We start from the raw sequence: 27814 nt of genomic DNA on the forward strand, positions 1-27814 counted from the left end.
AGAGGGCTTAAGCCCAACAAACTCTCAAAACTGAACAAGTCACACCAGGCCTGGGAACATACCCCTCTAACCCCAGCACGAGGGAGGATGAGGCCAGTCAGGCCACCCAGCAGGTCCAAGGCAAGCCTGGGCATCAGCGGGACCCTTTTACAAATAAGACAGAAGGGAAGGGAAGAGGAAGAGAGGCAAAATTGTATTTTTAGGGTTTAGGTTAGGCAAGAAGACATAGAAGAAAAGAACATGTGGCAGAAAGGAGAGAAAGGAGGCAAAACACTTTTGTTAAAAAAAAATAACTAAAGCCAGGTGCTGGTGGCTCACACCTGTAACCCTTGCTTCTCAGGAGGCTGAGATCTGAGGATCATGGTTGAAAGTCAGCCAGGGCAGGAAAGTCCCCATGAGACTCTTACCTTCAATAAACTACTCAGAAAAAGCTGCAAGTGGCGCTGTGGCTCAAGTGGCAGAGCGTGAGCTGGAGCATGGAGAGGGGACAGAACAGGCCTTCAGTTTAATCCCCAAAATCAGTGGGGAAAAAAGGACCTCACTAAACATTACATAGTAACAAAGACGCCCAGATGGAAAAGTTACCCCAGGGAAAACCTCCACATCCGACATCATTGGCAAAATGCACCCCAATCCACAGTCCTACAGTACCAACGCCAGTGAGAGTGGGGAATAACCAATGCCAGGGACTCACACAGGAAATAACCAATGCCAGGAGCTCACACAGGAAATAGCCATCCAATGCCAGGAGCTCACACGGGAAATAACCAATGCCAGGAGCTCACACAGGAAATAGCCATCCAATGCCAGGAGCTCACACGGGAAATAACCAATGCCAGGAGCTCACACAGGAAATAACCAATGCCAGGAGCTCACACAGGAAATAGCCATCCAATGCCAGGAGCTCACACGGGAAATAACCAATGCCAGGAGCTCACACAGGAAATAACCAACCAATGCCAGGAGCTCACACAGGAAATAGCCATCCAATGCCAGGAGCTCACACGGGAAATAACCAATGCCAGGAGCTCACACAGGAAATAGCCATCCAATGCCAGGAGCTCACACGGGAAATAACCAATGCCAGGAGCTCACACAGGAAATAACCAATGCCAGGAGCTCACACAGGAAATAGCCATCCAATGCCAGGAGCTCACACGGGAAATAACCAATGCCAGGAGCTCACACGGGAAATAACCAATGCCAGGAGCTCACACAGGAAATAACCAATGCCAGGAGCTCACACAGGAAATAGCCATCCAATGCCAGGAGCTCACACGGGAAATAACCAATGCCAGGAGCTCACACAGGAAATAACCAACCAATGCCAGGAGCTCACATGGGAAATAGCCATCCAATGCCAGGAACTCACACGGGAAATAACCAATGCCAGGAGCTCACACGGGAAATAGCCATCCAATGCCAGGAGCTCACACGGGAAATAACCAATGCCAGGAGCTCACATGGGAAATAGCCATCCAATGCCAGGAGCTCACATGGGAAATAACCAATGCCAGGAGCTCACACGGGAAATAACCAATGCCAGGAGCTCACATGGGAAATAGCCATCCAATGCCAGGAGCTCACACGGGAAATAACCAATGCCAGGAGCTCACACAGGAAATAACCAATGCCAGGAGCTCACATGGGAAATAGCCATCCAATGCCAGGAGCTCACACAGGAAATAGCCATCCAATGCCAGGAGCTCACACGGGAAATAACCAATGCCAGGAGTTCACACAGGAAATAACCAACCAATGCCAGGAGCTCACATGGGAAATAGCCATCCAATGCCAGGAACTCACACGGGAAATAACCAATGCCAGGAGCTCACACGGGAAATAGCCATCCAATGCCAGGAGCTCACATGGGAAATAACCAATGCCAGGAGTTCACACAGGAAATAACAAACCAATGCCAGGAGCTCACATGGGAAATAGCCATCCAATGCCAGGAACTCACACGGGAAATAACCAATGCCAGGAGCTCACACGGGAAATAGCCATCCAATGCCAGGAGCTCACACGGGAAATAACCAATGCCAGGAGCTCACACGGGAAATAACCAATGCCAGGAGCTCACACAGGAAATAACCAATGCCAGGAGCTCACACAGGAAATAGCCATCCAATGCCAGGAGCTCACACGGGAAATAACCAATGCCAGGAGCTCACACAGGAAATAACCAACCAATGCCAGGAGCTCACATGGGAAATAGCCATCCAATGCCAGGAACTCACACGGGAAATAACCAATGCCAGGAGCTCACACGGGAAATAGCCATCCAATGCCAGGAGCTCACACGGGAAATAACCAATGCCAGGAGCTCACATGGGAAATAGCCATCCAATGCCAGGAGCTCACATGGGAAATAACCAATGCCAGGAGCTCACACGGGAAATAACCAATGCCAGGAGCTCACATGGGAAATAGCCATCCAATGCCAGGAGCTCACACAGGAAATAGCCATCCAATGCCAGGAGCTCACACGGGAAATAACCAATGCCAGGAGTTCACACAGGAAATAACCAACCAATGCCAGGAGCTCACATGGGAAATAGCCATCCAATGCCAGGAACTCACACGGGAAATAACCAATGCCAGGAGCTCACACGGGAAATAGCCATCCAATGCCAGGAGCTCACATGGGAAATAACCAATGCCAGGAGTTCACACAGGAAATAACAAACCAATGCCAGGAGCTCACACTCAGAGCTTGCAGGGACGCAGAACAGCCACAGAGACACACCCAGGTGGCAGAGTGGCATCAGTCATCACCAAAAGTGAGCCTCCACAGTGCCAAGACACAGAGGAAGCTTCTACGGAAAGGAGCCAGTCAGAAAAGACCACAGTGCCGGGTTACAACTACACAGCGTCTGGGAAAGGCAGCAATCTGGGCGGAGGGCAGCATCAGCAGGCAGGGCCGCCTGACTCAAGCGGAGAACATGAGCCCTGGGGCTGAGGAACCCTGTCACCCGTTCGGCCGGTGAATTCCTGTCATTGCTACATTTGTCCAGAGCAGGAACGACAAAAGCGCTAATAATGACCCCTGTGATTCCTCAGCCACCTTCAGACATTTCCCCAGGCTTCAGTCAGACATGGAGCGTTCACATTTGCTCTTCCTTCCTTCCTCCTTCCTTCCTTTTTTCCTTCCTTCCTTCCTTCCTTCCTCCCTCCCTCCCTCCTTTCCTTCCTTCCTTCCTTCCTTCCTTCCTTCCTCCCTCCCTCCCTCCTTTCCTTCCTTCCTTCCTTCCTTCCTTCCTTCCTTCCTTCCTTCCTTCCTCCCTCCCTCCCTCCCTCCTTCCTTCCTTCCTTCCTTCTTTCCTTCCTTCCTCCCTCCCTCCCTCCTTCTTTCCTTCCTTCCTTCCTTCCTTCCCCTTGAACCTGTCATCCCAGTGGCTTGGGCGGCCAGCCCAGCTGGGCAGGATGGGAGGCTCCCTAGCAGCAGGAGGCAGCTGGGCACCGCTGGCCCCATGCTTGTCATCCGGGCAGAGGAGGAGCAGATAGGAGGATCGTGGTTCAGCAGGGCCTGGCACCAAAGCCAAGCCCACTGCAAAATAACCACAGCGAGAAACTAGGGGTGTGGGGAGGCTGGGAGCTGGGAGCATGGCTCAGCAAAATGACACCTGCCTAGCAAGCCCTGAGTTCAAACCCAAGGGCCACTGAGGACAAGCAGGGAGGAGAGGGGCACCACTCCGGACAGCGACAGCAGGCCACGCCCCCGGGCAGGAGAGGCGGGGCTGACTCCGCGCCTGCCTCACAGGGCGCTCTGAGTCCCCAACTGCTCCATAACTAACGGGGAAGAAGCCAAGTTCACAGACACTGACTTCAAACCCTCAGGGAAATCTGCGTCGTGCTTATTTTTAGTGGAAATCTATTCACTTATACCACAAGTGCACAGCCGTTCTTCGCAATGGGCACTTCCCTGAAGTTTCACGTTGAAGTGACCAAGACAGTTCCTTTCCACGGTCACCTTTCAGCTATTTCCCCACGATTGAGGCAGACATGGAGCGTTTACGTTTGCTCTTCCTTCCTCTCTCCTTCCTTCCTTCCTTCCTCCCTCCCTCCCTCCCTCCCTCCCTCCCTTCCTTCCTTCCTTCTTTCTCTCCCTCCCTCCCTCCCTCCCTCCTTTCCTTCCTTCCTTCCTTCCTTCCTTCCTTCCTTCCTTCCTTCCTTCCTTTCTTGCTTCCTTCTTTCTCTCCCTCCCTCCCTCCCTCCCTCCTTCCCTCCCTCCCTCCTTCCCTCCCTCCCTCCTTCCTTCCTTTTCTTTCTTTTTGAAATTCTATATTCTAGAGTGATCTAGAAACAGTTTGGTCGAGTTTTATGTTTTGCTCAGATACTATAAAACTTCTTGTGGCACTTGAATCAAGTGACATGTAGACCTGTAGGAACTCTCTAGAAACCCTGACTACCACAGAGGTGCACTTGCGACTTTACGCTTGACCTCATACATAATCACTGCAGCACGTGTGTGTGTCTAGAGATGTCCACTCTGTGGACACAATGAAGGCGCAGCGGCCTTTCTGATTCCTTTACCAGTTTTTCCATCTCTGAAATTGCACAGGGCAATCAATATCTGAGCTCTGGCGCGGAAGGCAGTTACTTAAAACTGCTCCCTTTAAGACAATGGATCTCACTGTCCCTCTGACTCTGGCTGTCCCTCCCTCCCTCCCTCCCTCCCTCCCTCCCTCCCTCCCCCCCCCTCCCTCCCTCCCTCCCTCCCTCCCCCCCCTCTCCCCCCCCTCTCTTCCTCTCTATTGCTCCCTGTCTCTCTGCTTTTCTTTGTCAATCTTTCCCTCACACACACACACATGCATACACACTTCTTCTGCTTTCTCTGTGGACATAGTATTTATATATGCATAAAGCGTAAAGAATAAATATACAATTAGGTTATAAATTGTTGTTTTATGGTGTGACCCTAGAAATGACCTAAAACATCTCTCCCGAAGTAATAGTCTCTAGACCAAAGGCCAGCTAAAGGATAAATTCTTGCAGTCACATTTAGTTGCTTCCCTTGCAGAACAAATAATTCCATGGCTCTTAGCTTCACTTCCAGGCCCTATTTTTCCTGCACTTGGGCCTTAAATCGGCGCATTATACACACTGATTTGAGCTCTCGGCCATGAAGAAAATACCCACCTTAATCTATTCCCTTCATTTCATGAAGTATTTGAAAATGATTGTTGTTCATCTCTCCTCATTCATTCTCAAAAATTTACGCAAAATCCAAGTTCTATCCTTCAGCACTAGATAATACAAGAAAGTCACTTAAATATATATGAATGTGTGTGTGTGTATATATATATATATATACACACATATATATGTATATATAACACGATCTGTGGTTCTTGCAGTTTCTTTCATTTATTTACTTGAACCCAATTGTCTCCACCATCAACTCAGCAGAAAAGGAACCATATGGTTTTAAGAATACAAGTACTTAATTGCCTTATAAAATAATGTTCAGATAAGAGAAGGGAATATTACCAAATCATAAATGTTTAAGAGATTCTTCTGATAAGTGGACATAATTCAACTTTGTGAACTTGGATAAATAATAGTGAGAAACTGTAGTCAAAACAGCTGGGGGAAAAGAAAAATATCACCCTTGATCTCAGAATTTCTTCTGCTACTTATTAGCACTGCCAGCTGATGTTCAGATTAACCAGCCACATAGATCCTCTGACCCGTGACACAGATAAACAACCATCTGACAACACAGAGGAGTACTTCAGATACTTTTCCCTGAAGTGTTAGTCCATGTCCAGGGATATTAAGCCAAGTTCAGAAGCATACTTAGCCAGAAATTCTCATTTAAGAGAACAGATCCCAGGACTTATTAAAATGAAATCAATACCGCATTAAAAATTCTTTATCTCTCTCACACACGCATTTGTGCTTAGTAAGGATTAAAAGAATATAGAGTCAAAAAATTCCAAACTGGCCTAATATTTAACCACATGTAAACATTAGATACCAAGATGTTCTTCTATTTAGGAAGATGCTTTGTATCAAAAGACATCATGAAACTTTAGAAAAATCTGGTTTTCATTGCACATTTAAGAAATAAAGGCTACTGCAACTTTGAATGAATTATATCAGTATAATGTATCATCGCACCTAGCCAGGTGTACTGGAAAATAAAAATCAACTCAAAGTTGTAGAAAAGGGGCTAACCTCTATTAGTATAGCTATGCAGCTGGAGGCTGTCCAAGAATGGAAACAATAACAATAATAATAACAGAATGAAGAATGGAGAACGTGGTGGAAAGCTGGGCGCTAACATTTCAAAATGCCCATGCTAGCTACACAGTCGTGGAGAACGCCAAAGACTTCTCAGAGATTTCACAAGAATCTTGGTTAAAAAAAAAAAAAGAACAATATTCTTGATACTATTAAAATGGTTTGGATACAACACTTTCTACCCAACAATCCCAAGCAGCTGCGACCAGGAGACATCTGGGAAGCAGACAAGAGAAGAGCCTGGGTTATGACCTGCCCCGGAGGTCACCACACCCAGGGGACATGCCAAAGGCCTCACGGCCCTGGCTGCGGCCCACCCCAGAGGTCACCGCACCCAGGGGACATGCCAAAGGCCTCACGGCCCTGGCTGCGGCCCACCCCGGAGGTCACCACACCCAGGGGACAGTCCATGCCAAAGGCCCCACGGCCCTGGCTGCGGCCCACCCCAGAGGTCACCCCACCCAGGGGACATGCCAAAGGCCTCACGGCCCTGGCTGCGGCCCACCCTGGAGGTCACCGCACCCAGGGGACGGTCCATGCCAAAGGCCCCACGGCCCTGGCTGCGGCCCACCCTGGAGGTCACCGCATCCAGGGGACATGCCAAAGGCCCCACGGCCCTGGCTGCGGCCCACCCCGGAGGTCACCACACCCGGGGGACATGTTAAAGGCCTCACGGCCCTGGCTGCGGCCCACCCCGGAGGTCACCGCACCCAGGGGATGGTCCATGTTAAAGGCCTCACGGCCCTGGCTGCGGCCCACCCTGGAGGTCACCGCACCCAGGGGACATGTTAAAGGCCTCACGGCCCTGGCTGCGGCCCACCCCGGAGGTCACCACACCAGGGGGACGGTCCATGCCAAAGGCCCCACGGCCCTGGCTGCGGCCCACCCCGGAGGTCACCGCACCCAGGGGACATGCCAAAGGCCCCACGCCCTGGCTGCGGCCCACCCCGGAGGTCACCGCATCCAGGGGACATGCCAAAGGCCCCACGGCCCTGGCTGCGGCCCACCCCGGAGGTCACCGCATCCAGGGGACATGCCAAAGGCCCCACGGCCCTGGCTGCGGCCCACCCCGGAGGTCACCGCACCCAGGGGACATGCCAAAGGCCTCACGGCCCTGGCTGTGGCCCACCCCGGAGGTCACCGCACCCAGGGGACAGTCCATGCCAAAGGCCCCACGCCCTGGCTGCGGCCCACCCCGGAGGTCACCGCACCCAGGGGACATGCCAAAGGCCCCACGGCCCTGGCTGCGGCCCACCCTGGAGGTCACCGCACCCGGGGGACATGCCAAAGGCCTCACGGCCCTGGCTGCGGCCCACCCCGGAGGTCACCGCACCCAGGGGACAGTCCATGCCAAAGGCCCCACGCCCTGGCTGCGGCCCACCCCGGAGGTCACCGCACCCAGGGGACATGCCAAAGGCCTCATGGCCCTGGCTGCGGCCCACCCTGGAGGTCACCGCACCCGGGGGACATGCCAAAGGCCTCACGGCCCTGGCTGCGGCCCACCCCGGAGGTCACCGCACCCAGGGGACGGTCCATGCCAAAGGCCTCACGGCCCTGGCTGCGGCCCACCCTGGAGGTCACCGCACCCGGGGGAAGGTCCATGCCAAAGGCCCCACGGCCCTGGCTGCGGCCCACCCTGGAGGTCACCGCACCCAGGGGACATGTCAAAGGCCCACGCCCTGGCTGCGGCCCACCCCGGAGTTTACCACACCCGGGGGACATGCCAAAGGCCCCACGGCCCTGGCTGCGGCCCACCCCGGAGGTCACCGCACCCGGGGGACATGCCAAAGGCCTCACGGCCCTGGCTGCGGCCCACCCTGGAGGTCACCGCACCCGGGGGACATGCCAAAGGCCTCATGGCCCTGGCTGCGGCCCACCCTGGAGGTCACCGCACCCGGGGGAAGGTCCATGCCAAAGGCCCCACCCTGGAGGCACCCAGGGGTCTCATCTGACACAGACGTGCCTCCCTTCCAGTTTCTTCCATGTCTCCCAAGGGAAATGCCACTTCTATAGTAATGATTTTTGTAGTCTGCTATCTATATTATATTATGAATAATATTATATACATGTACCTATGTATATACATCTTACAAGGACTATCAGGGTGTTTTTGAACCAAGCTTTCTATAACAATTAAACTCTTACTTATAAATTCTGCTCTCTTTATGAGAAGCCATCTTGACAGCAAGGCTGGCTAAAAAGTTTGTTAAGTCTAACACTAGTTATGTTGGGGTGGAGCTCATTTTTGGTATGAAGGTAGGTTAGCTTTGTATTGTCATTGAGTGATGAGTTTGTCTCATTCTTCTGCATTGGTGCAGCTGTTTGTCCCCCTCCAAAATGACTGCTATCTGTCCATCAATAAGACAGTGGGACCTTAGGAAAACTATCAAATGAAGCATTAATAATTTCATACAGCTTGTGTTGCCAATGAATTGTGACCAATATACACATCCATTCACCAGAATTCTCATCTTTGTGTTCATTCCCACTGACTTCACTCCTGGGCACTGGTGGCTCACAGCTGTAACCCAGCTCCCCGGGAGGCTAGGATCAGAGGGCTGTGGTTCAAAACCAGCCCATTAGAAAAGTCCATGAAACTCCATTTCTGATTAACCAGAAAAAGTAGGGTTAGAAGCATGGTTCAAGAGGTAGAACAGCAGCCATGAGCAAGCAAACTGAGTAAGAGTGTGAGGTGTTGAGTTCAAGCCATGGTACACACACACACACACACACACACACACACACACACACACACACACACACACACACACGGAAAAATGGTTCTGGTCAATGATTTTTTTATCAGCCAAATTTGTTAATCATGAACTTAATAGCCAAGCCACAGTTTCAGAACATACATTATTGTGACCCTTTCTAAGTAGACTACAACTGTCAAATTTATCTTAAACTCTTTAAGACATGTTTACAGAGTAATCACAAAATAACATGTCCTAAAAGAATGATGTGCCATCCTGAGCTACAAAGCCTAAAAAGCCACAGCGTAATCTCTAGCCAGTCCTAGACACAGACCTTCATCCTGCCCTGCCATGAGCTAGAACCTTCTGTCCAGTGCAACTTTATAATTACTACTATACCCATCTTACTGTAGCTATTAAAGTAGTGAGGTTTTTTTTTTTTGGGGTCCGGTCGTGGGGCCTGAACTCTGGGCCTGGGCGCTGTCCCTCAGTTCTTCAGCTCAAGGCTAGCACTCTACCACTTGAGCCACAGCACCACTTCCAGCTTTTTTCTTTTTGCTTATGTGGTTCTGAGGAATCGAACCCAGGGCCTCAGGCATGCAAGGCAAGCACTCTACCACTGAGCCACCTTCCCAGCCCTAGTAATGAGGTTTTTTTTTAATTAGACACAATACTTTGTTTTTCTGATGTCTTTTCTTATATTCTTTTATTATTTAGAGCAGAGCTAATCATTCTATTTACAACATTTAAATTAAATGCCAAAGCTTTAAACTAATTTATTTGGAAATGGAAACTATAATTATCTTCCCTTGATACTGAAATGTCAATCACAACAGAATTTAATTTGATCCTTTCATACCACCTCTGAAATCTTTTTTCATGAATTTATTCTCATAGCTTAAAATCTCTGAAATGGTTATTCCTGAGCTGTACCCCAAACTTAGGGAAATATCTGAATTTAAACCTGAAATTTTACCTGGATACAGTTGGAAATTAAGCTACAACCATGGGGGTTCAAAGAAATATGACTCTTACAGTCTTGTTTCTCAAAGACCCACATACTGTTTCTTGGCCATTAAACAATACTCTGACAAAACAGCATTTTGATGACTTGAATACACATGCATCTGTAACATACGGATTGAATTTTCCTTGACATATAAGTGGGTTTGAATAAAGAGAAAAAAGTGATTGGCAAAAATTCATTCTCTGTATTGCCAAACCTAAAATGCCTGAACGCATAAGGCATATTAAAAGACATTCTAATGAACCCCAAAACATGGTCCTTGTTTTTCCATCTTTAAATGATTCTATAAACCCATGTTGGAAAGAGAAAAAATTAATTTATTTGGAAGATCTAAACTATATAAAGTATCAAACAATGGAAAACCATGGTGTTTATGAGGAAACACTAAAAATCTTAAAAGCCAGATTAAATTACTATTTTTGTAATAAAGTGTGTACATATGGGTGCTGGGAAAAAAGAAACGCACTACCCAGAGTTGATGAGAAACACTAACGAAGACCCAATAAGTCAGATAATTAATATGTTTCCAACTTAGGGAAGATGAAATCTTAATAAGTTGGAACCGAGATCTAAGCCTACTTATTGGCTACTAAAGGAAGAGGGCACTGGAAAGGGGTGGGGTGGAGGAGAAAGGGCAGACAAATGAAGAAGAGAGGGGAAGTGCACGAATCCAATGCAACTCCGACAAAACTAAGAAGAGCGAGGGAAGGGGTGGAGGGGAGAGGAGGGAGGGTGGGAACGTGGATCAAGATGCACTGCATTCATCAACTGCTCTGTTACATGGGAGCCCCTGGGTACAACTACTTGAAGATGAGAATAAAGCATGGAGACATGAATTCGTAGCTCTGTCTCCCCGTGAGGGAGGACTTCACCGCGCAGAACTGCCCGGCCAGGCCCTGCGGTGGGGAGGCAGCAACTCGGCCTCTCTCTCTTACCCCTCGCTCACAAGTGCGCTTTGTTTTGCTGAAGCAGGCATATGGTGAGGGGAAATTATCTGCTCAGCATGGAGAACCAGCAACAAAACCTCCTTTAGCTCTCACGGGGCCCGCAGCAGCGCCTCCGTCAGGCCTCTACAAGCATTATCTCACACACTGACACACCTCCGCAGGCTCTCCGAGGACTCATAGCGTTGCTTTTGATTTCAACAGCATTTTGATTTCCAAAATACATGTAGATCTCTTCGCTCTCCTTGTCTTCGCCGGAGCGGGATTTGCAGGATTTAATAGCGTACATCACCGAATCTCTCCTGGCCTGATGACTTAAACGCTTTCACGCTGCCCTGTGGTGTGGTCTGCAGAATCGTGCTGCCGCACCCCATCTAACTGATTTTGGTAATGTCCCCCGCAAAGTCAGCGTTCAGACTGTCTGTGTAGGGCGTTCTATTCAGAGCCTTAGGTAACTCAGCACCCATCCAGATCATTCTAGAAAGGTCTTGAACACGCAAAGCCTGGTGTGGTTCCAGGTTCCGGAGCGACAACCGAGAAGAGGAGATCACATCCCGGCGCCAGGAAGCTGAGAAATACCGTCGTGGCTGGGCAGCCGTGAGCGACCCGGGAAGCCGGAGCAGAGCAGGCCGGCTGCTGGCGTATGACTCGAGGTGAAGCCTCGGCGCTGCGCCCTCCTCACGCCCACCTCCCGGCCTGCCACCCACATTCCGGGCATTTCTATCGCTTCCTCACCCAGAAATGCATTCTCTCACCCCCACTCCACCCCGCCACGTCTCCCCCACCCCGAGACACCCTCCTCCCCATCTCTACCCCTTCCACTCCCACCCAGCCGACACGGCCCCGGTGTGGCTCTGCGCTCCCTCCCGCGGCCTCCCTCGGCTCCCGGGCGCAATCCTGTGTGCTCAGCTCGGCTGGCGCCGGGCCCTTGGTTCTGGCAGAAGTCCACCGCAGGTCTCTGCCTCTCAGCTTCCTTCCCTCCCGTCACAGGCGTCTGGTAACGTGCATGGACACTCGCTCAGTCCAGGTTGGGAAGACAGAGGCAGACAACACGTGCATTTAGACGCAGTCTCCCGAGCAGCTCCATGGATGACTTCCAGCACCGCTGGCTTCCAAGTGAATTTTCAGAACGCAGACAAAGCAGGACCGGCCCGTCGCGTTTGACACCATTACCGTGTGGAACAGGGCGGTGGTGGAGCTGCATACTCCCTTCCACGTGCTTGTGAACAATGCCACGCATGTGTTCCCCGTGAAGCTACTCTTGATGAGCCGAGCTGCGGAGGGCCGGCGCGTGCTGGCCTCCGAAGCCGTGCACGCGCCGGCCCAGCTGCCCTTGGTTTCCAGGGCTGCTGAAGTACAAATCCCAGCTAGCCCGGGAAGCTGAACTCTTCGTATACTCTTTGTATTAAACAATATTAGAGAAACAAAGTCAAAAACAAGTGGTGTCTTTCCAGCCTAGCCTGTCAATAAAAATTGTGAAATCTTTAAGAAACAAACGTAGTGTCCACTTTATTTTTGGCTCAAAGGGGATAAATAATACAATAGAGCCTTAAAATTTACCCATAAAATCTCAGAGTAATAAATCATGAATAGAAGCTCAAAATAGACAAAGTAGTTCTCAGGGAGCAAAAGTCAAATTCACAGCCGGACAGAAGTTACACTTGTGTAAATAGGAGAAGAAAGAGGAAAATGATACAAGACTGAAAGAATGGAAAAGAAACTCCAGAAACTGGAGGGGGGCGCGGGCACAGGAACGAAAGCAAGCGGTCTGCTGGTGTTTCCTCGATTTCTTGGTTTGTTTAGTTAGACCTTTCCAGCACATCTCCCGGGAGAAGAGGAGGAGGAGAACACACCATGAATCTAATTTTCCTTGCTTGCTGCACATACCAAGGACGAGGCGGAGAGCTGACTTCCCAGCCCTACTGCTGACCATAAATGCACAGTAGTCTCATGTTGTAGGAATTCCTGGGGGATTATTTAAATATGTGTTCCTTCCAGTCTACATTTATAAAATGCTTGAACCCTGAGGATCCTTAACAGAAATCTCAAAGCCATAATTTGAAAATAACCTATCATCCTAAATATTCCAAGTTTTCATTTAAAAAATAAAAATAAAAATTCAGCTTTGCAATTAAGATCAGTAAAAAAAGTCTGGGTTGGGTGGGGGGAAAGGGGCAGAAGAAAAGTCTGGAACGTCATCCAATATCCAATAACTTCCACGCAAAATGCTTCCTTTCCTCTACCAGGATTTGGAGCCCACAAAACTTGCACTAAACAGATTCTGTGGTCTGCCAAGCTCAGTCCACGCACACAGCCCTTGGGGTGACCTTTGCCTGTGGTCCCCGCCCTGGGTGAAGGCGGCAGCGTGACCTCTTGGAAGGACCCCACGGCTTTGACCCCAGCCTTCCCCAAACAAGGTCTGCGTGTCACGCAGCGAGGAAAAACACACGAGACAAAACTCCAAGACTGGTGTTTTCTTGCCTGACTCTGAGGAAGGCGGTGAAACTTAAAACGTCATCCTTGCAAGATCCCGATCTTCAGGCCTCCTGGGACATGTGTGAGGAGGAGGCCTGGGCACAGGCTAGCCCCACACCGTCTATCCCTCAATAGGTGAAAAGTCACCCATCCGGCGGTGGCAACCCTCACAACAGTGGTGTGGGACGGCAGCCCCGACTCACCCCTGCGTTCTGGCTGTCTGAAGTTCCTCCCCTGACCTCCTTCCCTGGCTGTGTCCTCGTGGAAGCTCAGATCTAAGCACACTCTCTATTCTCACGTGCTCTGGCTTCTCGGCCTTCGTGGTGCTGTTCCCCGATGCCAGGGCTGACAGCAACACACACAGATGGCCGCTACCCCGGACGCCGCCCATGCACGTGCTCACCACGCATCCCCCGCAGCCCGGGAGAGGGCGCGGAGCCCGCTGAGCATGAGGAGGGCCTCACCATTCACCCAGCTCTCAGCAGAGGGAAGACCCCTGCGTGACCCGGCACACACACACTTCCGGTGTTATCTCTGACAGCGGGGCCCAGCAGCATCGTCCACAGCAGCGTTTGGAGACCCTTCCTCACCTCCCCCTCCACTTCCACCTTCTCCAGCCCTTTCTGTTATATTTTCATCATTTAGGCGTGTGTTAGATAAAACCTGCCTATGGTAATGTTCACTTGTTGTTGATGTGTAACTGGACCATTTTGACAAAGCCAGAGTTGGCGGACATCGTCACAATCAAGACGCTGTCACCAGAGCTATGGACAGCTTTCTTTCGGTGCTGCTGCTTTCTACCAGCCTTGCTTGTTCGGGCTCAGCACTTCAGCACCAGACCAAGCACCCACGAGAGCAGGATCAGAGTCTGCTCTTCCTCCTTCCAACCCGGAGGCCTGCCCAGGAGTGGACAGTGCATAAACGTCTTCGAAAGTCGATTCACTCATTTGTTGCATGATCTTACAGAATGTATTGCGCCTCGCACATTGTATGAAACACTGTTAATGAAATCACACAAAAACCACTGATTCAATGTGTCAGCACATGCTAGCACCCACGCACACCCATGCGCATGTATGCACACACACACACACACAGCACAGTAAACTCCGTGCTTACCTTCCCCCGTTTCTGCACAGAGCTGCAGCCCCAGGTTGTTCTGTGGATTAATCATCCAGTGGTTGCTGGTCACAGTGATATCAAAAACAAGCCAACCCACATCGAGAGCTTGGGCCTTTCTTGTGTCTAACAGGAACAGATCTGCATCCCTAGTGAGAAAAAGGAGGGGGAGGGGTGAAGACCATGGTTCTCTGTGCCTGAGTGAAGGCACGTCAACGCGCTCTTCACCATGACTCGGACATGGTGACGCAGCGTGGGCTGCTCTGTACCTCCCAGCCAAGCCTGCCGCAGGTGACTGGGGCTCGACGGAGCCCATAACCCTTCACCCCCTCACCCAGCTCTGCCCGCCCTTCCTGTTTGATCCTGGACATTGGTGCTCCCCAAAACCAACATCTGGTAGTATCCTTCAGAACAAAGAATTAAAATAAATAGTAGACTACAGGAAGCTACTGCTCAGGTCTGGATGCATGTGGATTCCCACAAGACTGAAGCACAGGCAGGTTCGATCAAGCATCTGCATTAGTTTCTCACAGCGTGCATTTTTATTACAATAGTTTTGCAGAGGCCTAAAGCCAAGAGCAGGTCACCAACAAACCACTGGATTCAGAAACCCCACGATTTGCGTGATGTGATCTCACAACCACAGCTTGTTTGAACATCTTCTGTGCATCCCAGGCCTGAGAGACAGGAGTAGCTGTGAAGAAGAACTTGATGACAATAACCACAACATAGATGCTATTGATATTTGTGAATCTATCTTTGAAACAGTATCAGTATTAAGTTTAGTGTATATGAGTATTATGCAATTACAGCGCGTCGTATTTCTTTACTAACAATGACATCTGCAAAAAGGCACCTCTTTTCTGACTTTTGAACAGACGCCATTTTGTACTGATAAAACTGAAACTTGGATAGGTTGACTGCAAAGCATTAGCTCCTTTGAAGGTAAAGTGGAAGGACTCCAGCATGCCCTCCTGTAGCCATCCATGCCATGCTGGGAGCCGATCACAGAGGGAGTCAGAGCTGTCCGAATAATTTTGTCACATTACTTTCTACGGCACTCACCACACGATCTGTATCATCCAACTCTCGTCAGAGGGGACTTGCACAGTGTAAAAGGACATTCTGAATGTGTCTATCTATGTAAATCCTTTGGAAAGACTGTGGCTATCTTTTAGAAACTACATCTTCATTTCTTTAACTTAACACATACTACTCTCCTACTAACCTAGATAAACTAAAATAATTGTAATATGATTAAGACATCTACCTACTGAATAACATATATATGTTATATATATATATATATATATATATATATATATATATAGAGAGAGAGAGAGAGAGAGAGAGAGAGAGAGAGAGAGAGAGAGACCAGTCCTGGAACTTGAACTCACAGCCTGGGCACTGTCCCTGGGCTTTTTTGGTCAAGGCTGGTGCTCTACTACTTGAGCCATATTTTTAATCCCAGGTTTTGGTGGTTAGGTTAATTGAAGCTAAGAATCTCCAAGTCTTTCTGCCTGGGTTGGCTTTGAACTGTTATCTTAAGGTCCCAACCTCCTGAGTAGATAGGATTGCAGGTTTGAGCCACTGGAACCTAGCTTATTTCCATTAGTTTTGAGATACTTGATCAATGTCTCTGAAATTGCAATCCTGCTTGGAGGTAACTCCTGTCCCAGTGTCCTGAGACATTGAGTGCTTTTCTAGTTTTCTCTCCTTGTCATCCCTGGAAATAACAGGACACAGTAAAGCTAGCAGCACAACCATGTTCATTGCTGCACTATTCACCATAGCCAAGGTATGGAAAGCCCAGATGAATGGATCAAAAAAAATGTGGTATCTATACACAATGAAATTTTAGTCATCCATTAGAACGAATGATATTGCATCATTTGCAAAGAAATGGATGAACCGAAAAAATTATGTTAAGTGAAGTAAGACAAAGGATGCACCTTCTCTCCTATGTGGAAACTAGAACAAATTTATAAATATACAGGTACACACATGGGGTCATATGCAAGTGTACACAAAAGTACCAAAGGATGGCACTCACCAGTGAGAATTCAAATAGTGTAATTTTTTTAGAAAGACTCATAGTCCAACAAAATGAACACCAGGAAATGATACTTGAAAGAGGGAAAGGATAGGGACAGAGGAGTGGAGGGAGGAGAATGCAGCTGTAATGTTCAATGCATATCCAATGAAAGTGGGAAAATTGAGGGGAGGGCTGGGGTTGGGAGGGTGATACAAGCAGTGGGTGTGATCAAGATGCGTTGCGCTCATGAGCTGACATGTTGGATTGTAACTTCTTTGTACGGCTGCTTAAATAAAGAAAAAATAAAGCAGAAACAACAAAACAAAGGAAAAGAAAATTTAAACTTTGAGGACCAATTAACAACCATCTTTCAGTGGTATTTTCTCTTATTCTTTAACTATTACATTGTTTTAGAAAAAAGAAAATTCCAAAGCTATCCATAGTTATGATCAAAATTCTTCTAGCATTTCTATGATGAAAACAAGTACAGTTTTGATAAGTATTTTTTTTTTAATCCAAGGGACTCAAGAAACCTTTTAAATATCTGAGTTACAGTGATACAAACACTGTTATTGTCATTCAAATCTGGGGAGCGGTCAGGTTTCAGAAATCCATTTCTTTTTAGTCTAACTGAAGAACTAGGGAAGTTCAGTTCTTTCTTGGGTCCCACCATGGTTTTCTACACTTGGGCAAAGCTATTTTATTCTTGGCTGATATACCTTCCATTTTTCCTCTCTTCTTTTACATAAGACTTTGACTCTCATCAGAATTTTCTTTGGGAAAATTGTCTGTTACTAATTAACAAAATGAAAATAATTCTGTCATTTTTACTCACATAATACTTTCCATGGTCATATCTTAAAAACAAATCCTACTGATTCTGTAGAAAACTACACGTGACTCTCTCTTTTTTTTTTTCTAATATAACATTTCTCCACTTAAACACCATACCCCTGTCACTGGGAATAGTAAAATGTCCTAAGTATTTCCTATGAAGAGTATAAAATAAACTTGTTAAATTTGCCCTGTCTCACTATTTTTATTTGACTTTTAAAGGAAATTCTTACGAGCTGGGTGTGGTAGTGCACGCTTGTAATCTCAATCCTCAGGAGACTGAGAAAGGAAGAATGGAAGAGCACAGGCCAGCCTGGGCAACATAGCAAGACAGTGTCTCAGACAAAAACAAACAAATGCAAAGAAATGCTTGCAATGCTGAATAAACGGAAATTTCAAATATTCATCTAAGAAGAATGCATAAGAGAGGGAAGCATGTAAAAAGATACACTTACTTGTAGCTAAAATGATGCTATAATCCTTGTATTTCATTCAATTAAAATAATAAAACAAAAAATAATGTCTGCTTCATAGCAAAGGAAATGAAGTCTATCTACAAAAGCGTCAGTAAGCAAGCATTTCACAGTCATATTTGTGTTTGTTTCCTAAAGCTGCCAGGATTCAATAGACTAGGGTTTAGACAAAAGACATACAGGGCTGGGAAGGTGGCTCAGTGGTAGAGCGCTTGCCTTGCATGCATGAGGCCCTGGGTTCGATTCCTCAGCACCACATGAGCAGAAAAAGCCAGAAGTGGTGCTGTGGCTTAAGTGGTAGAGCGCTAGCCTTGAGCTGAAGAGCTGAGGGATAGCGCCCAGGCCCAGAATTCAGGCCCCATGACCAACCAAAAAAACCAAACAAACAAAAAAGACATATATATGTCTCAGATCTGGAGGCAAAAAAACCAACAAGGAAGCACAGGGCTTTCCTCACAGACTCTAAGCAGAGCTCTGCTCAGGGCCAGTTCTTGGCCTGCAGCTGGCGGTCCTCCCTGTGGTCCTCACATGGTCCTCCCTCACTCAGGTCTGTGATCAACTTCCCTTTGCACAGGGCACCAGCCAGTGGGGCCAGGATCCAGCTCCCCATGTCATGTGACCTGTTGCCACTACAAAGGCCCGGTCTCCACGCAAGGCCTCATTCTCAATTGCTGGAAGCCAGGACGTCAACCTCAGGGCACGAGGCAAGAAGACCCAGCAAATTATAACACGAGGACAGTGTATTTTTCAAGCAAGGGGGGAAAACTGGACGTGGAATAGTAAATCTTCAGTGGCCTTGCGGCATTTACTGGTGCTGAAATGCTTCAAACTCAGACCTGTGAAAGTAGGTTTATATTGCTAGACATTTGCAATTACTACAATTTTTACTTTTCAGGTCAAATTTTAGGATTTCCCTGCAGTATGACAGAAGCCAGCATAATAATTTTCTTGACAGTTCAAAAGTCCTAGGGCAGATGTTGGAGGACTGTTTAGCAGATGGAGGCTCTGAAGTACTCAAACGGCTTTGCTTGGAAATGAAGTATAAACACCCAAAAGCAGTAAGACTAAGCAGCGTGAGCCATAATTTGAGTTACCACACTCCCATAGCTCATGGAAAATACAGACTGTGGAATGAGACACTGAACCTATTTGTCTAAAAAGATGGGGGAGGAAGAGCTAGAGGTTAACTTTCATCATCTTTTTACCAATACCATTGAAGCACAAACTAACAGGGACTGGAGCAATTAAAAAGCTTAGGTAATGAAGCAAGTCCTCCATCCCAGTGTCCTTGTGCATATTAAAAATGGCATAATAATAAAATGGCATAATAATCTCTTCTTTGAAATGTCGTGTCAAGACTACACATAACATAATATTATAGATGTGTAACACATATCACATCTATGCATCTGTATCTATAGGCAGGTACTGAGGTGAATGATAGCCAGATGATGATAGATGATTGAGAGAGTGAAAGAGAGACAGGGGATGGACAGGCAGACGGATGAACAGACAGACAGATGTACACATGGACTGACAGATGGACAGACGAATGGATGGATGAATGGATGGATGGACGGAAGGAGGGATGGATGGATGGGTGGATGGACGGACAGAAGGATGAATGGGCAGGCTGACGGGTGGGTGGATGGATGGATGGACAGACACACAGAGGTGGTGACTAAAGACAATCTAGAATTGACTCTCTGCATGGTCAGCCAAGAATTATCTGGATTCTGAACACTACTTGTTAAAGAAGACAAAGAAGGAGAGCGGGAGAAGGAGAGCGAGGAGAAAAGGAGGTAGGGTAAACACAGGCATGAAAAGACGGGGTAATTCCTGAGACTATTAGCTGTCGTTGAAATTCTTCCCTTTCAAAAGCATAGCTTCAGACTTTGCATGGTGGATCTATAACTTCCAGCCATCCAAATAAATGCTAAAACCAAGAACAAAAAATCCCCGTGGTTAATTTCTTGATAACAGTATTTTCCTTGACGGATTCCAGAGTGTGTCTGTCAGAGCTGGGGGGGGGGGGGGACGGGGGGGGGGGTGTTCTCACACTCGGCCATGAGATTCAACATGTGGCTGGAGTGGAAAATGCACAACCCCACAGATGCATGAGGTGAGCTTCTAGTAAAACAAAGAACACGGCTGTGTTAGTGACTCATTTTATAGGGGACTCAAAATAGGTCTTCTTCATTATACTAATTACCTAGTATAGTTGTGAGTACTTCAGTGTCACCATTCACCTACCCAAGTGTGTAAATATGTACTTTCTGCTTGAAACTGTTCCATCTTGTGCAATTTTACCATGGCAATCCATTCTCCAGTAAACAGCCAGGGGAGGAATGCAAAACGTACAAGCTGCGTGTCACCGGGGTGCCACTGAAAACGGTGGTATTGAGTGTACCGTGACACTACTGGACTCCCTCTACATCACCAGCTAAATACACGAAGCAGTTGGTCTCATAATCATAGGTGGGAAGAAAACTTCTGACTGAAAATGTCTAATGTGAAGGAGTCCAGTGTCTGATTTTCCCTGACGGTGGTTCTGGTGGTCAGGAATTCTAGAACTAAGTGGTCATAGGAATTACTCAGCCAAACCGTTCATTCATGAGAACATTTCAAGACAAATCAAGTGACTTCCCCTGGTCACTTGCCAACCAGAGGGACAGAGCTCAGGATTCCACATTCCATGTCTGGGGCAATTCCTTATAAAATAACAACGCTCGTCCCAAACCATACCTGAATTTATTTACTTATTCTGAGACGTTGTTAGTGTTGGGATTGGTGCACCAGAACCTTGAGCTGAGCAACGGTACAGAGGGAGCCAGAGAATGGCTGGAGACATTTCTTGGATCCAACCGCTGATTCATTCATTCATTGCCTTCCCCTTTCCATGTGGTATGTATTCACTACACACAGCCATTTCGTGCCCACATGGTGATTCAATGAAGCCAGAACTCCTCTGGGTGGCTCAAGGCTGGAATGGCCGCAAAAGAAACTCACTGGGGACGTGGACGTGAGCCCAGGCCGGTCTATGCTGGGAGGGCTGAGGGAGGAGGAGGCGTGGATCTCGGGGGCCTGCTGGCCCAGCTTCTCGGTGTGGACAGCGCTTCGGCCTGCAGCTCCCTACTGGTCCTACTGGTTTTCCTTTTTTCTGCTCTTTGGAGTCTGGGGCCGATTGTGGGGCAGTGCTAAGAAGGATGTGGTCTCGGGGAGGCTGCTTGGGCTGGTGGCGATCAAGCCTGGTGGCCAGGGAGCCTGTTCTCATGGGGTCCAGATTCTCCAGGATCTTGTTTTCTCCAGCTCACTTCTGTCTTTCCCTTCTGACTGGCTCCCACGGACCTGCTACCCAGCAAAAGGCTCACAGGGACCGTTTATTTCCACCATCTTGACAGGTCCAATCTCTGCACCACACCCTTCCCAGGGACCCGAGAGCCACAGGGCGTTTGCTGGTTATCTGGGGCCCTTGGCTTCCGATCTGGAATGGCACCCCACTGCCCTACCCCCCGAGCAGGCAGTGCAGATCTGAATTTGCTTTCAGTTCCCAGATCGCCACCCACCAGCTTGCAGAATGCTCTCACTCGTTCTCAGGATTAGACACGGCACCACATTTGACTCCCGGCTCACGGTGGAGTGTGTGAAGGACAGGGAACCAGAGCTAGCCCCACCCTGGAAGCAGCGGGCCTAAGTGGTCGTTGTGAGTTCTCAGTCACGTTGTAAATTGGTCAACAATGTCTTATGAGAATCAGCTAATATCCTTCAGAAAGCTTGGCCTGGCCTAAAGAAAGAACCAGTAGGCCCCATATTGTGACTGTTTCCTTCATAGCCAGATGTCTCCTGGGTCTGAAAACCAGTGGAGAATCTTCTCCTCTACTTACTCAGCCTGATTTCAATTGCTTGCTTCTGATTCCCAGAGCTCCTCCTTCCCACTGGCACAAATCTGTCACCAACAGCCACATCATCAATAGACGTGTCACCGATGACTTGTCATTGATGGCCCTGTAACCGACAGCCACATCACCACGCCAATGGCCATGTCACCGATGGCCACAGCAACGGTTCTACGAGGTCTGAAGTAGAAATGGGCGTCCTGGTTGCTTGGACCACCTCATTCCAGTAAATCAAAGACAAGACAAATGGGAACATATAAAACTGCATAGAGCTCTCTGAGCCTGCTCTTACAGAATTTCTGATTCTAAGCTGTATGCAAAAGGCTCAGATAAAAATCAGCAAACTAATATTAGCTGACATCAAAATGAAGACTTTGTAGAAGTTTTTGGGTTTTGTTTTAGGTTAAATTTCATTAAAAAAAAATCAATTGTTTTTCATTGTGCAAAAGTTCTTCAATTCCTAAGACATTTTAACTATTTAGCAGGTTTCCTGGCATTGCCTTGTCCCCTATTTTCAACTACCAAGACCACCAAAGACGTATGAGCAGTGAGTATACAGACCCCTCATCCAGTGCGGAAGACGGGAGGGTGAATCCAAAGACAGCGCAGCCACTGCCACGCCCAGGGCACGGGCACGGGCTCAGCACCAGCTCCACACACCCTTACACGTGAGGCTCCCGGAAAGTGTAACAGACGCAAACCCGCCCCCGGCAGCTGTCCAGTGTAGGATCACGCAGGCCTGCAGGCAGGGTTCGGAGCGGTGCACTCTTCGCTGGGTGGAGGAGCCGCTCCGGGCTGTGTGGAAGTTCAGCACCGCTGCTCCGGTCCTCCAGACGCCCCAGCACACCGTGTGCATCCGCCCGTGGGCCCAGAGCCCCAGCACCAGGCTTCCTGAGGCCCCTGTGAGCCATGTGTAGCAAGCATCACCCGCTGCTGTGAGTTACAGACTCAGGACTGCGCTGCGTCCTGGGGAGAGGAGACAACGGGCTCCTTCCGGCATGGGGCTGCCCCAGCCCGGGAGATGGCTGCGTGGATGTGTCCCAGGCCCTGTCCACGGGAGAGGAGCAGGCCGGGGCGGCCCGTGGGGACACCGAGGACAGTCACCGCGTCCCTCCTCGGGGCAGAGGTTCTGATGCCCAGGGGCCGGCTCCCGGGCTTCTGGTACGTAAGAGAGCAGCTCAGACACCTGCACTCACGACGCGCAACGTGTGCACAGCACTCTTCTTTGGAGAGTGTATCACATGGGTGTGAACATGTTTAATTCCAGGGAGGCCATTCGGCACGCTCCGGACACACAGTGGGTGCTGACAAAATGCAAAGTGGCAGCAACCATGCTCATTAGCGGCCAGTAGCCGTTGCTTGATTTGTACACCTCCCACATCTGCACAGTGCTGTGAGAGCATTTTAATAGCTAGAAGCTTTACTACTTAGAAGTAGCTCTTCTAGGAGCGCTCCTCTCCTCTTCCTCTCTCTGTCTCTGTCTCTCTCTTTCTCCCTCAAGTTTCTATTCGTCTTGAAAGGCTCCAGTCAAAGGTAGCCCCCTCTCGAGGCTTTCTTCGGGCGTCTCCCCCTCCCACCTAAAGAATTAATTTTCCTTCCTCCACCTTTCCACACTCCCCGTGCATGCTTACCTCATCCCGCTTAGCACGTTGTACTGCCGTTATTAAAGTCTGTGGGAGGCAGGGCCACCGCGGCCCAGCCCGGGGCTAGGAGCTTTCGAGCTCTTATTTATTGGGCATATGTCCTCTGTGCTTGCTCAACCAAAGCACGCAAGCCAAACGCAGCTGAATTATCTGGAAAACTCAATCATGTGGAAACCTCATTTGCCAGTAATGCCAGATATATGAGGTGTGACTGAGGAATGGCCCGCTACGTAGAATACCGGGGTGTGAGGCTCATATGAAAAGATTAAATATGTGAAATGATACAGAATGTGTGAACTTTTTTTTTTAACCAAGAAAAGCAAAGATTGGATACCATCAGAACGCTCCTTTAACCTGCGCACATTTTAAACACGCATAGGTACAAATGGGGAAGGCGGGAGATGGAGGGAAGAAAAACTGTGGTTTTAAGGGCTGTAAGTCTTGCTAAGATAAATACATGGGAAAAGGGATGACACAATGGATTTGTAAGTTTTTAAACTTGATTACAGAGCAAAGAACTCATAGGCCATTTGGTTAATGGGTCAGGCGGTGTCTTGAAAATGCCACATTAACTCATGAAACCCCAGCCTCGGACACGGAGAAACCCCACACAGATCATGTAGAAAGAGTGAGACGGGCCTGCATGGAAAAGCAAGATGCGCACGCATCTGTGGACTGTGGGAAAGAACTCCACGTCATCTGCTCGCCGGAGTCCCGCCCGGCGCAGGGCATCTCTGCCCCAGAGTAAGCAGGCGTGGCGATGCAGGGGTCAACAGCGTGCACACACCCGGCTGCCAAGCTAGAGGCCAGGCCGTACCTGTTGGCGTGCTCCTTGATGATCTGGTAGATGCTGATCTTGATCGTTTCGTTGGCAAATCTCTCGTGGCTCTTGTCCTTGAAGATCCGGAACTCGGCAGCGCTCACCGCCTCCCCGTGCGGGATCTGAGTCAGGTCGAAGCGGAATTCCTTGTAGTGCCTTCGCTGGGGAGAAAAGTCCTTGTCTCGTTCCACTGGGAAGAGAGGAGGGAAGAGAGGAAGGAGTCAGCCCGCTGTGGAAACAGGGGAAGGAAGAGAGGAGGGGGTCAGCCCGCTGTGGAAATGGAATAGAGGAGGGGGTCAGCCCGCTGTGGAAACAGGGGAAGGAGCGGTCAATTCTCCCCCTGAAAATGAACACAAACACGGTAACCGGAAAACACTAAAGCCACGGCCCGGTCTCTACGCCTTTCCCGAAATCCCACCAACCAGCGGAACTTTACTTCCAAAGCCGCCCGGCCTCCGCGGCTTTCTGAGGATGCGGGGAGCCTGCTGGCGCTCCCCGAGGGCGCTCTTGAAGGTGAGGGTCGCCGTGTCCAGCGCGCTCCCAGGGCTGGGACACCCTGCTTCCCGGGGAAGCAGGCCGACGTCACCTATGTGACAGGATGGAGTCTGCGCCTCCGCGTGGCTCCAGCAAATAAAGGCTTTCAGAGGAGACCTCGTTTTCACGGGGAGTGTTACTGCTCTTTAGCTGGCATCCCCTACGTGGGCGCAGACGTCTGCGGCGCTCAGACCCGACATGCAGCGCTTCTCTGCCCTCTGCCAAGGGCACATGCAAATCCTTTCTTGCCGCTGTGATGCCTGCAGGGAGCACTCGGGGCTGAACTCGCCCTGTGTGATGCGGGGCTGAACTCGCCCCGTGTGACGCGGGGCTGTCCTCGCCCTGTGTGACGCGGGGCTGTCCTCGCCCTGTGTGACGCGGGGCTGTCCTCACTCGCCCTGTGTGACGCGGGGCTGTCCTCACCCTGTGTGACGCGGGGCTGTCCTCACTCGCCCTGTGTGACGCGGGGCTGTCCTCACTCGCCCTGTGTGACGCGGGGCTGTCCTCGCCCTCTCCGTGTGACGCGGGGCTGTCCTCACTCGCCCTGTGTGACGCGGGGCTGTCCTCGCCCTGTGTGACGCGGGGCTGTCCTCACCCTGTGTGACGCGGGGCTGTCCTCACCCTGTGTGACGCGGGGCTGTCCTCGCCCTGTGTGACGCGGGGCTGTCCTCGCCCTCTCCGTGTGACGCAGGGCTGTCCTCTCCCGCCCCGTGTGACTGTGCACAGAGGCCCAGCCTGTCTCCTGACTCACGCCCTCGGGAGGGATGCCATCCCCACTCCACGAGTGCGTGTGCTGCCCCGTTCTCAGGACTGTCCTCTCACTCAGAACTCTGGGAACCCGGCTCTCCCCTTCCCGGTCGTCCCAACAAATGGAGTCAAAGAAGTCAATCTCTTTAGCTAAGATATTATTCTTTGAATGTTAATTTAGGACAGTAAGTTTGAGGTATCGGTTTACACAATAGAGCTGTGCAGAATCGCGTACTGTCAGACGCCTTCTGTCTCTGGCAGATGCTCAAGCGTCGTTAGTGAGCTCCAGACCAGCAGTGCGAGCAGGCGGGCTCTGTCCCTGCCTGGCGAGTTTCTGGGTATTCGCTGGTTCTCCAGTTCTCAGTTACCTTGGACAGCACAGTGCTGAGTGACCAAGAAATCTACTGCAAGGCCCCATGTCCAGGGCCCTGTGCATCTGCAGCCGACAGCAGTAACGTTTAAACATCTTCACAGTGGAATTCTTGTCTTTGCTTCTGTTGCTGTGATGGATTACATTTATTGACTTGGTATACTGAACCAGCTTTGCACCCTGGAGTGAATCCTGTTTGATCATAGTGTAAGATTTTGGGGGTTCATGGTTCAATTTCATTGGTCAGAATTTTACTGCGACGTTTTGCATCCGTGTTCTTTGATGAGTTCCTATCTGGTTAAGGGATGAGCGTCTTCATAGCATGAGTGGTACCAATCTTTCCCTTTCTATGTCATTGAAGAGTTTGAAGACTATTAGAGTAAGCTCTCAAGTGAACAGGCTGAATGGTTAGGAACAAACACTGGGACCTGTGAAAGTATCTGCACACAGAAACACAAGGTGCAATATTTATGTGCATCTGCTCTATAAAATAATACTTATCAAAGTGAACCCCAGGAAATGGAAATACGGTGCTTTTTTTTCTTTGTTGCTGTTTTAGTTTTCTTTCACTTTTTTTCCTTCTTGTCTTGTTTGTTCACTTATCTGTTTGGGGAGGGCAAGGGGACACAGAAATAGCGGGACAAAGGATGAACAATTGTAGCAGCGACACTGACTAGACTGAAAATGAACTGTAAAGATATGGGTGGGGCAGGAGGGGAAAACCGGGGGACCATGAGGGCAGAGATGAGATTATCCAAAAAGAAACGCACTCTGTCTGACTTACGTAACTGTAGCCCTCGTACATCGCCTTCACAGTAACAATAAAAATGAACGAAGAAAAAAAGAATTTTTTTCAATGACATGGCTTATTGCTAAAACTTGTTACGAAAAGATTCACAAAATATCCTCGAGGTATAAATGGATCTACCAGGTTCGAAGTTGGATTCAGCTACAAAACCATCTTTAGAAGATTCGCTGGTATCGTGTCAGCACTGCCGGAACTGTGTGGGAACGTGGATGTCTGGGCCACAGGACGGCCTGAGCCTGTGAGGCGGGCCGTGCTGCGGGGGTGGCTGCCGGGAGGAGGCTCCTGAGGTCGGATCCCGTTCCCACAGCCCTTGCCTCCCCGTCCCCCCGCCCCCCGCCCCCACACACAGTTTCCATATGATTCCACCACAAGGTGGGGGCAGGTGCAGAAGAAGCCCCAGGCACCCCGGCTGGACGCCCCCCACTAACCCCGACCCACGGGGTTATGAAACTGTGACGTTCTTAAAATGTCATTATCCTTTTCCTAAGAAAGGCCTGTCTCCAGAGGGCCTGCTGGACATTTCCCCTGCGGTAACAAGCTGGTAATTCCATCTGCACACGTGAGGAGGCGAGTCTGCAAAGAGCATGCGGTTCTGCGGCAATAATGCGGCGTGGAGACTTGCTCCCCATGACCTGTGACACTGCAAACAGGACAGCGGGAGGTGGGAGGGAGAAGGGAGAGGGGAAGCGGGGGGAATGTAATGAAATGGAAACAGAAGACAGAACTCACCGACATTGTTCAGAGAGGCGGGAAGGGAAGGCGTCAGGAACAGCACATGGGTGAAACCGATCAGAGCACAGCTTACGCGTATATGGAAATAGCATCACGGAACTATTCGCGAAACTCAAATACACTAATACATACTGGGGGGCGGGGGGAAGGAAAGTTTGAAGGTAGAAAATCTTCCTACCTGAACAGCTAACAACTCGATGTCCAAGTTCTGCTTTGAGAGGACTTAATTGAATTCACTGTGACTATTTTCTCGAGATGAAAACAACAAGGAGAAACAGGGAATCCACAGTGCAGTGAAGGGTATGATGCTCAGAATCTGGTCTCTGGGTGTCGTGTGCCAGGCCAGGACGTACGGCTGCCACATACATTCTAGTAGTGTGTCCTGTCTGACGGTAGACATACTATGACTTAC

The 27814-nt window shown here is 49.4% G+C and overlaps 1 protein-coding gene across 1 annotated transcript in view; it reads right to left on the reverse strand.

The window, feature by feature from the left end:
* Positions 1-27814, reverse strand: part of Bmp5 (bone morphogenetic protein 5) — an 86659-nt gene that overhangs the window by 16884 nt on the left and 41961 nt on the right. The window contains exons 2-3 of the mRNA XM_042696954.1: positions 24209-24401; positions 14511-14659 (exon numbers count right to left, since the gene is read on the reverse strand). Coding sequence (XP_042552888.1) covers positions 14511-14659; positions 24209-24401 — 342 coding nt within the window. The remainder of the gene's footprint in view (positions 1-14510; positions 14660-24208; positions 24402-27814) is intronic.

Source organism: Dipodomys spectabilis, unplaced genomic scaffold (assembly GCF_019054845.1).
Source record: "Dipodomys spectabilis isolate Male_0828 unplaced genomic scaffold, ASM1905484v1 ptg000213l, whole genome shotgun sequence".
In the NCBI taxonomy this organism is placed as follows: domain Eukaryota; kingdom Metazoa; phylum Chordata; class Mammalia; order Rodentia; family Heteromyidae; genus Dipodomys; species Dipodomys spectabilis.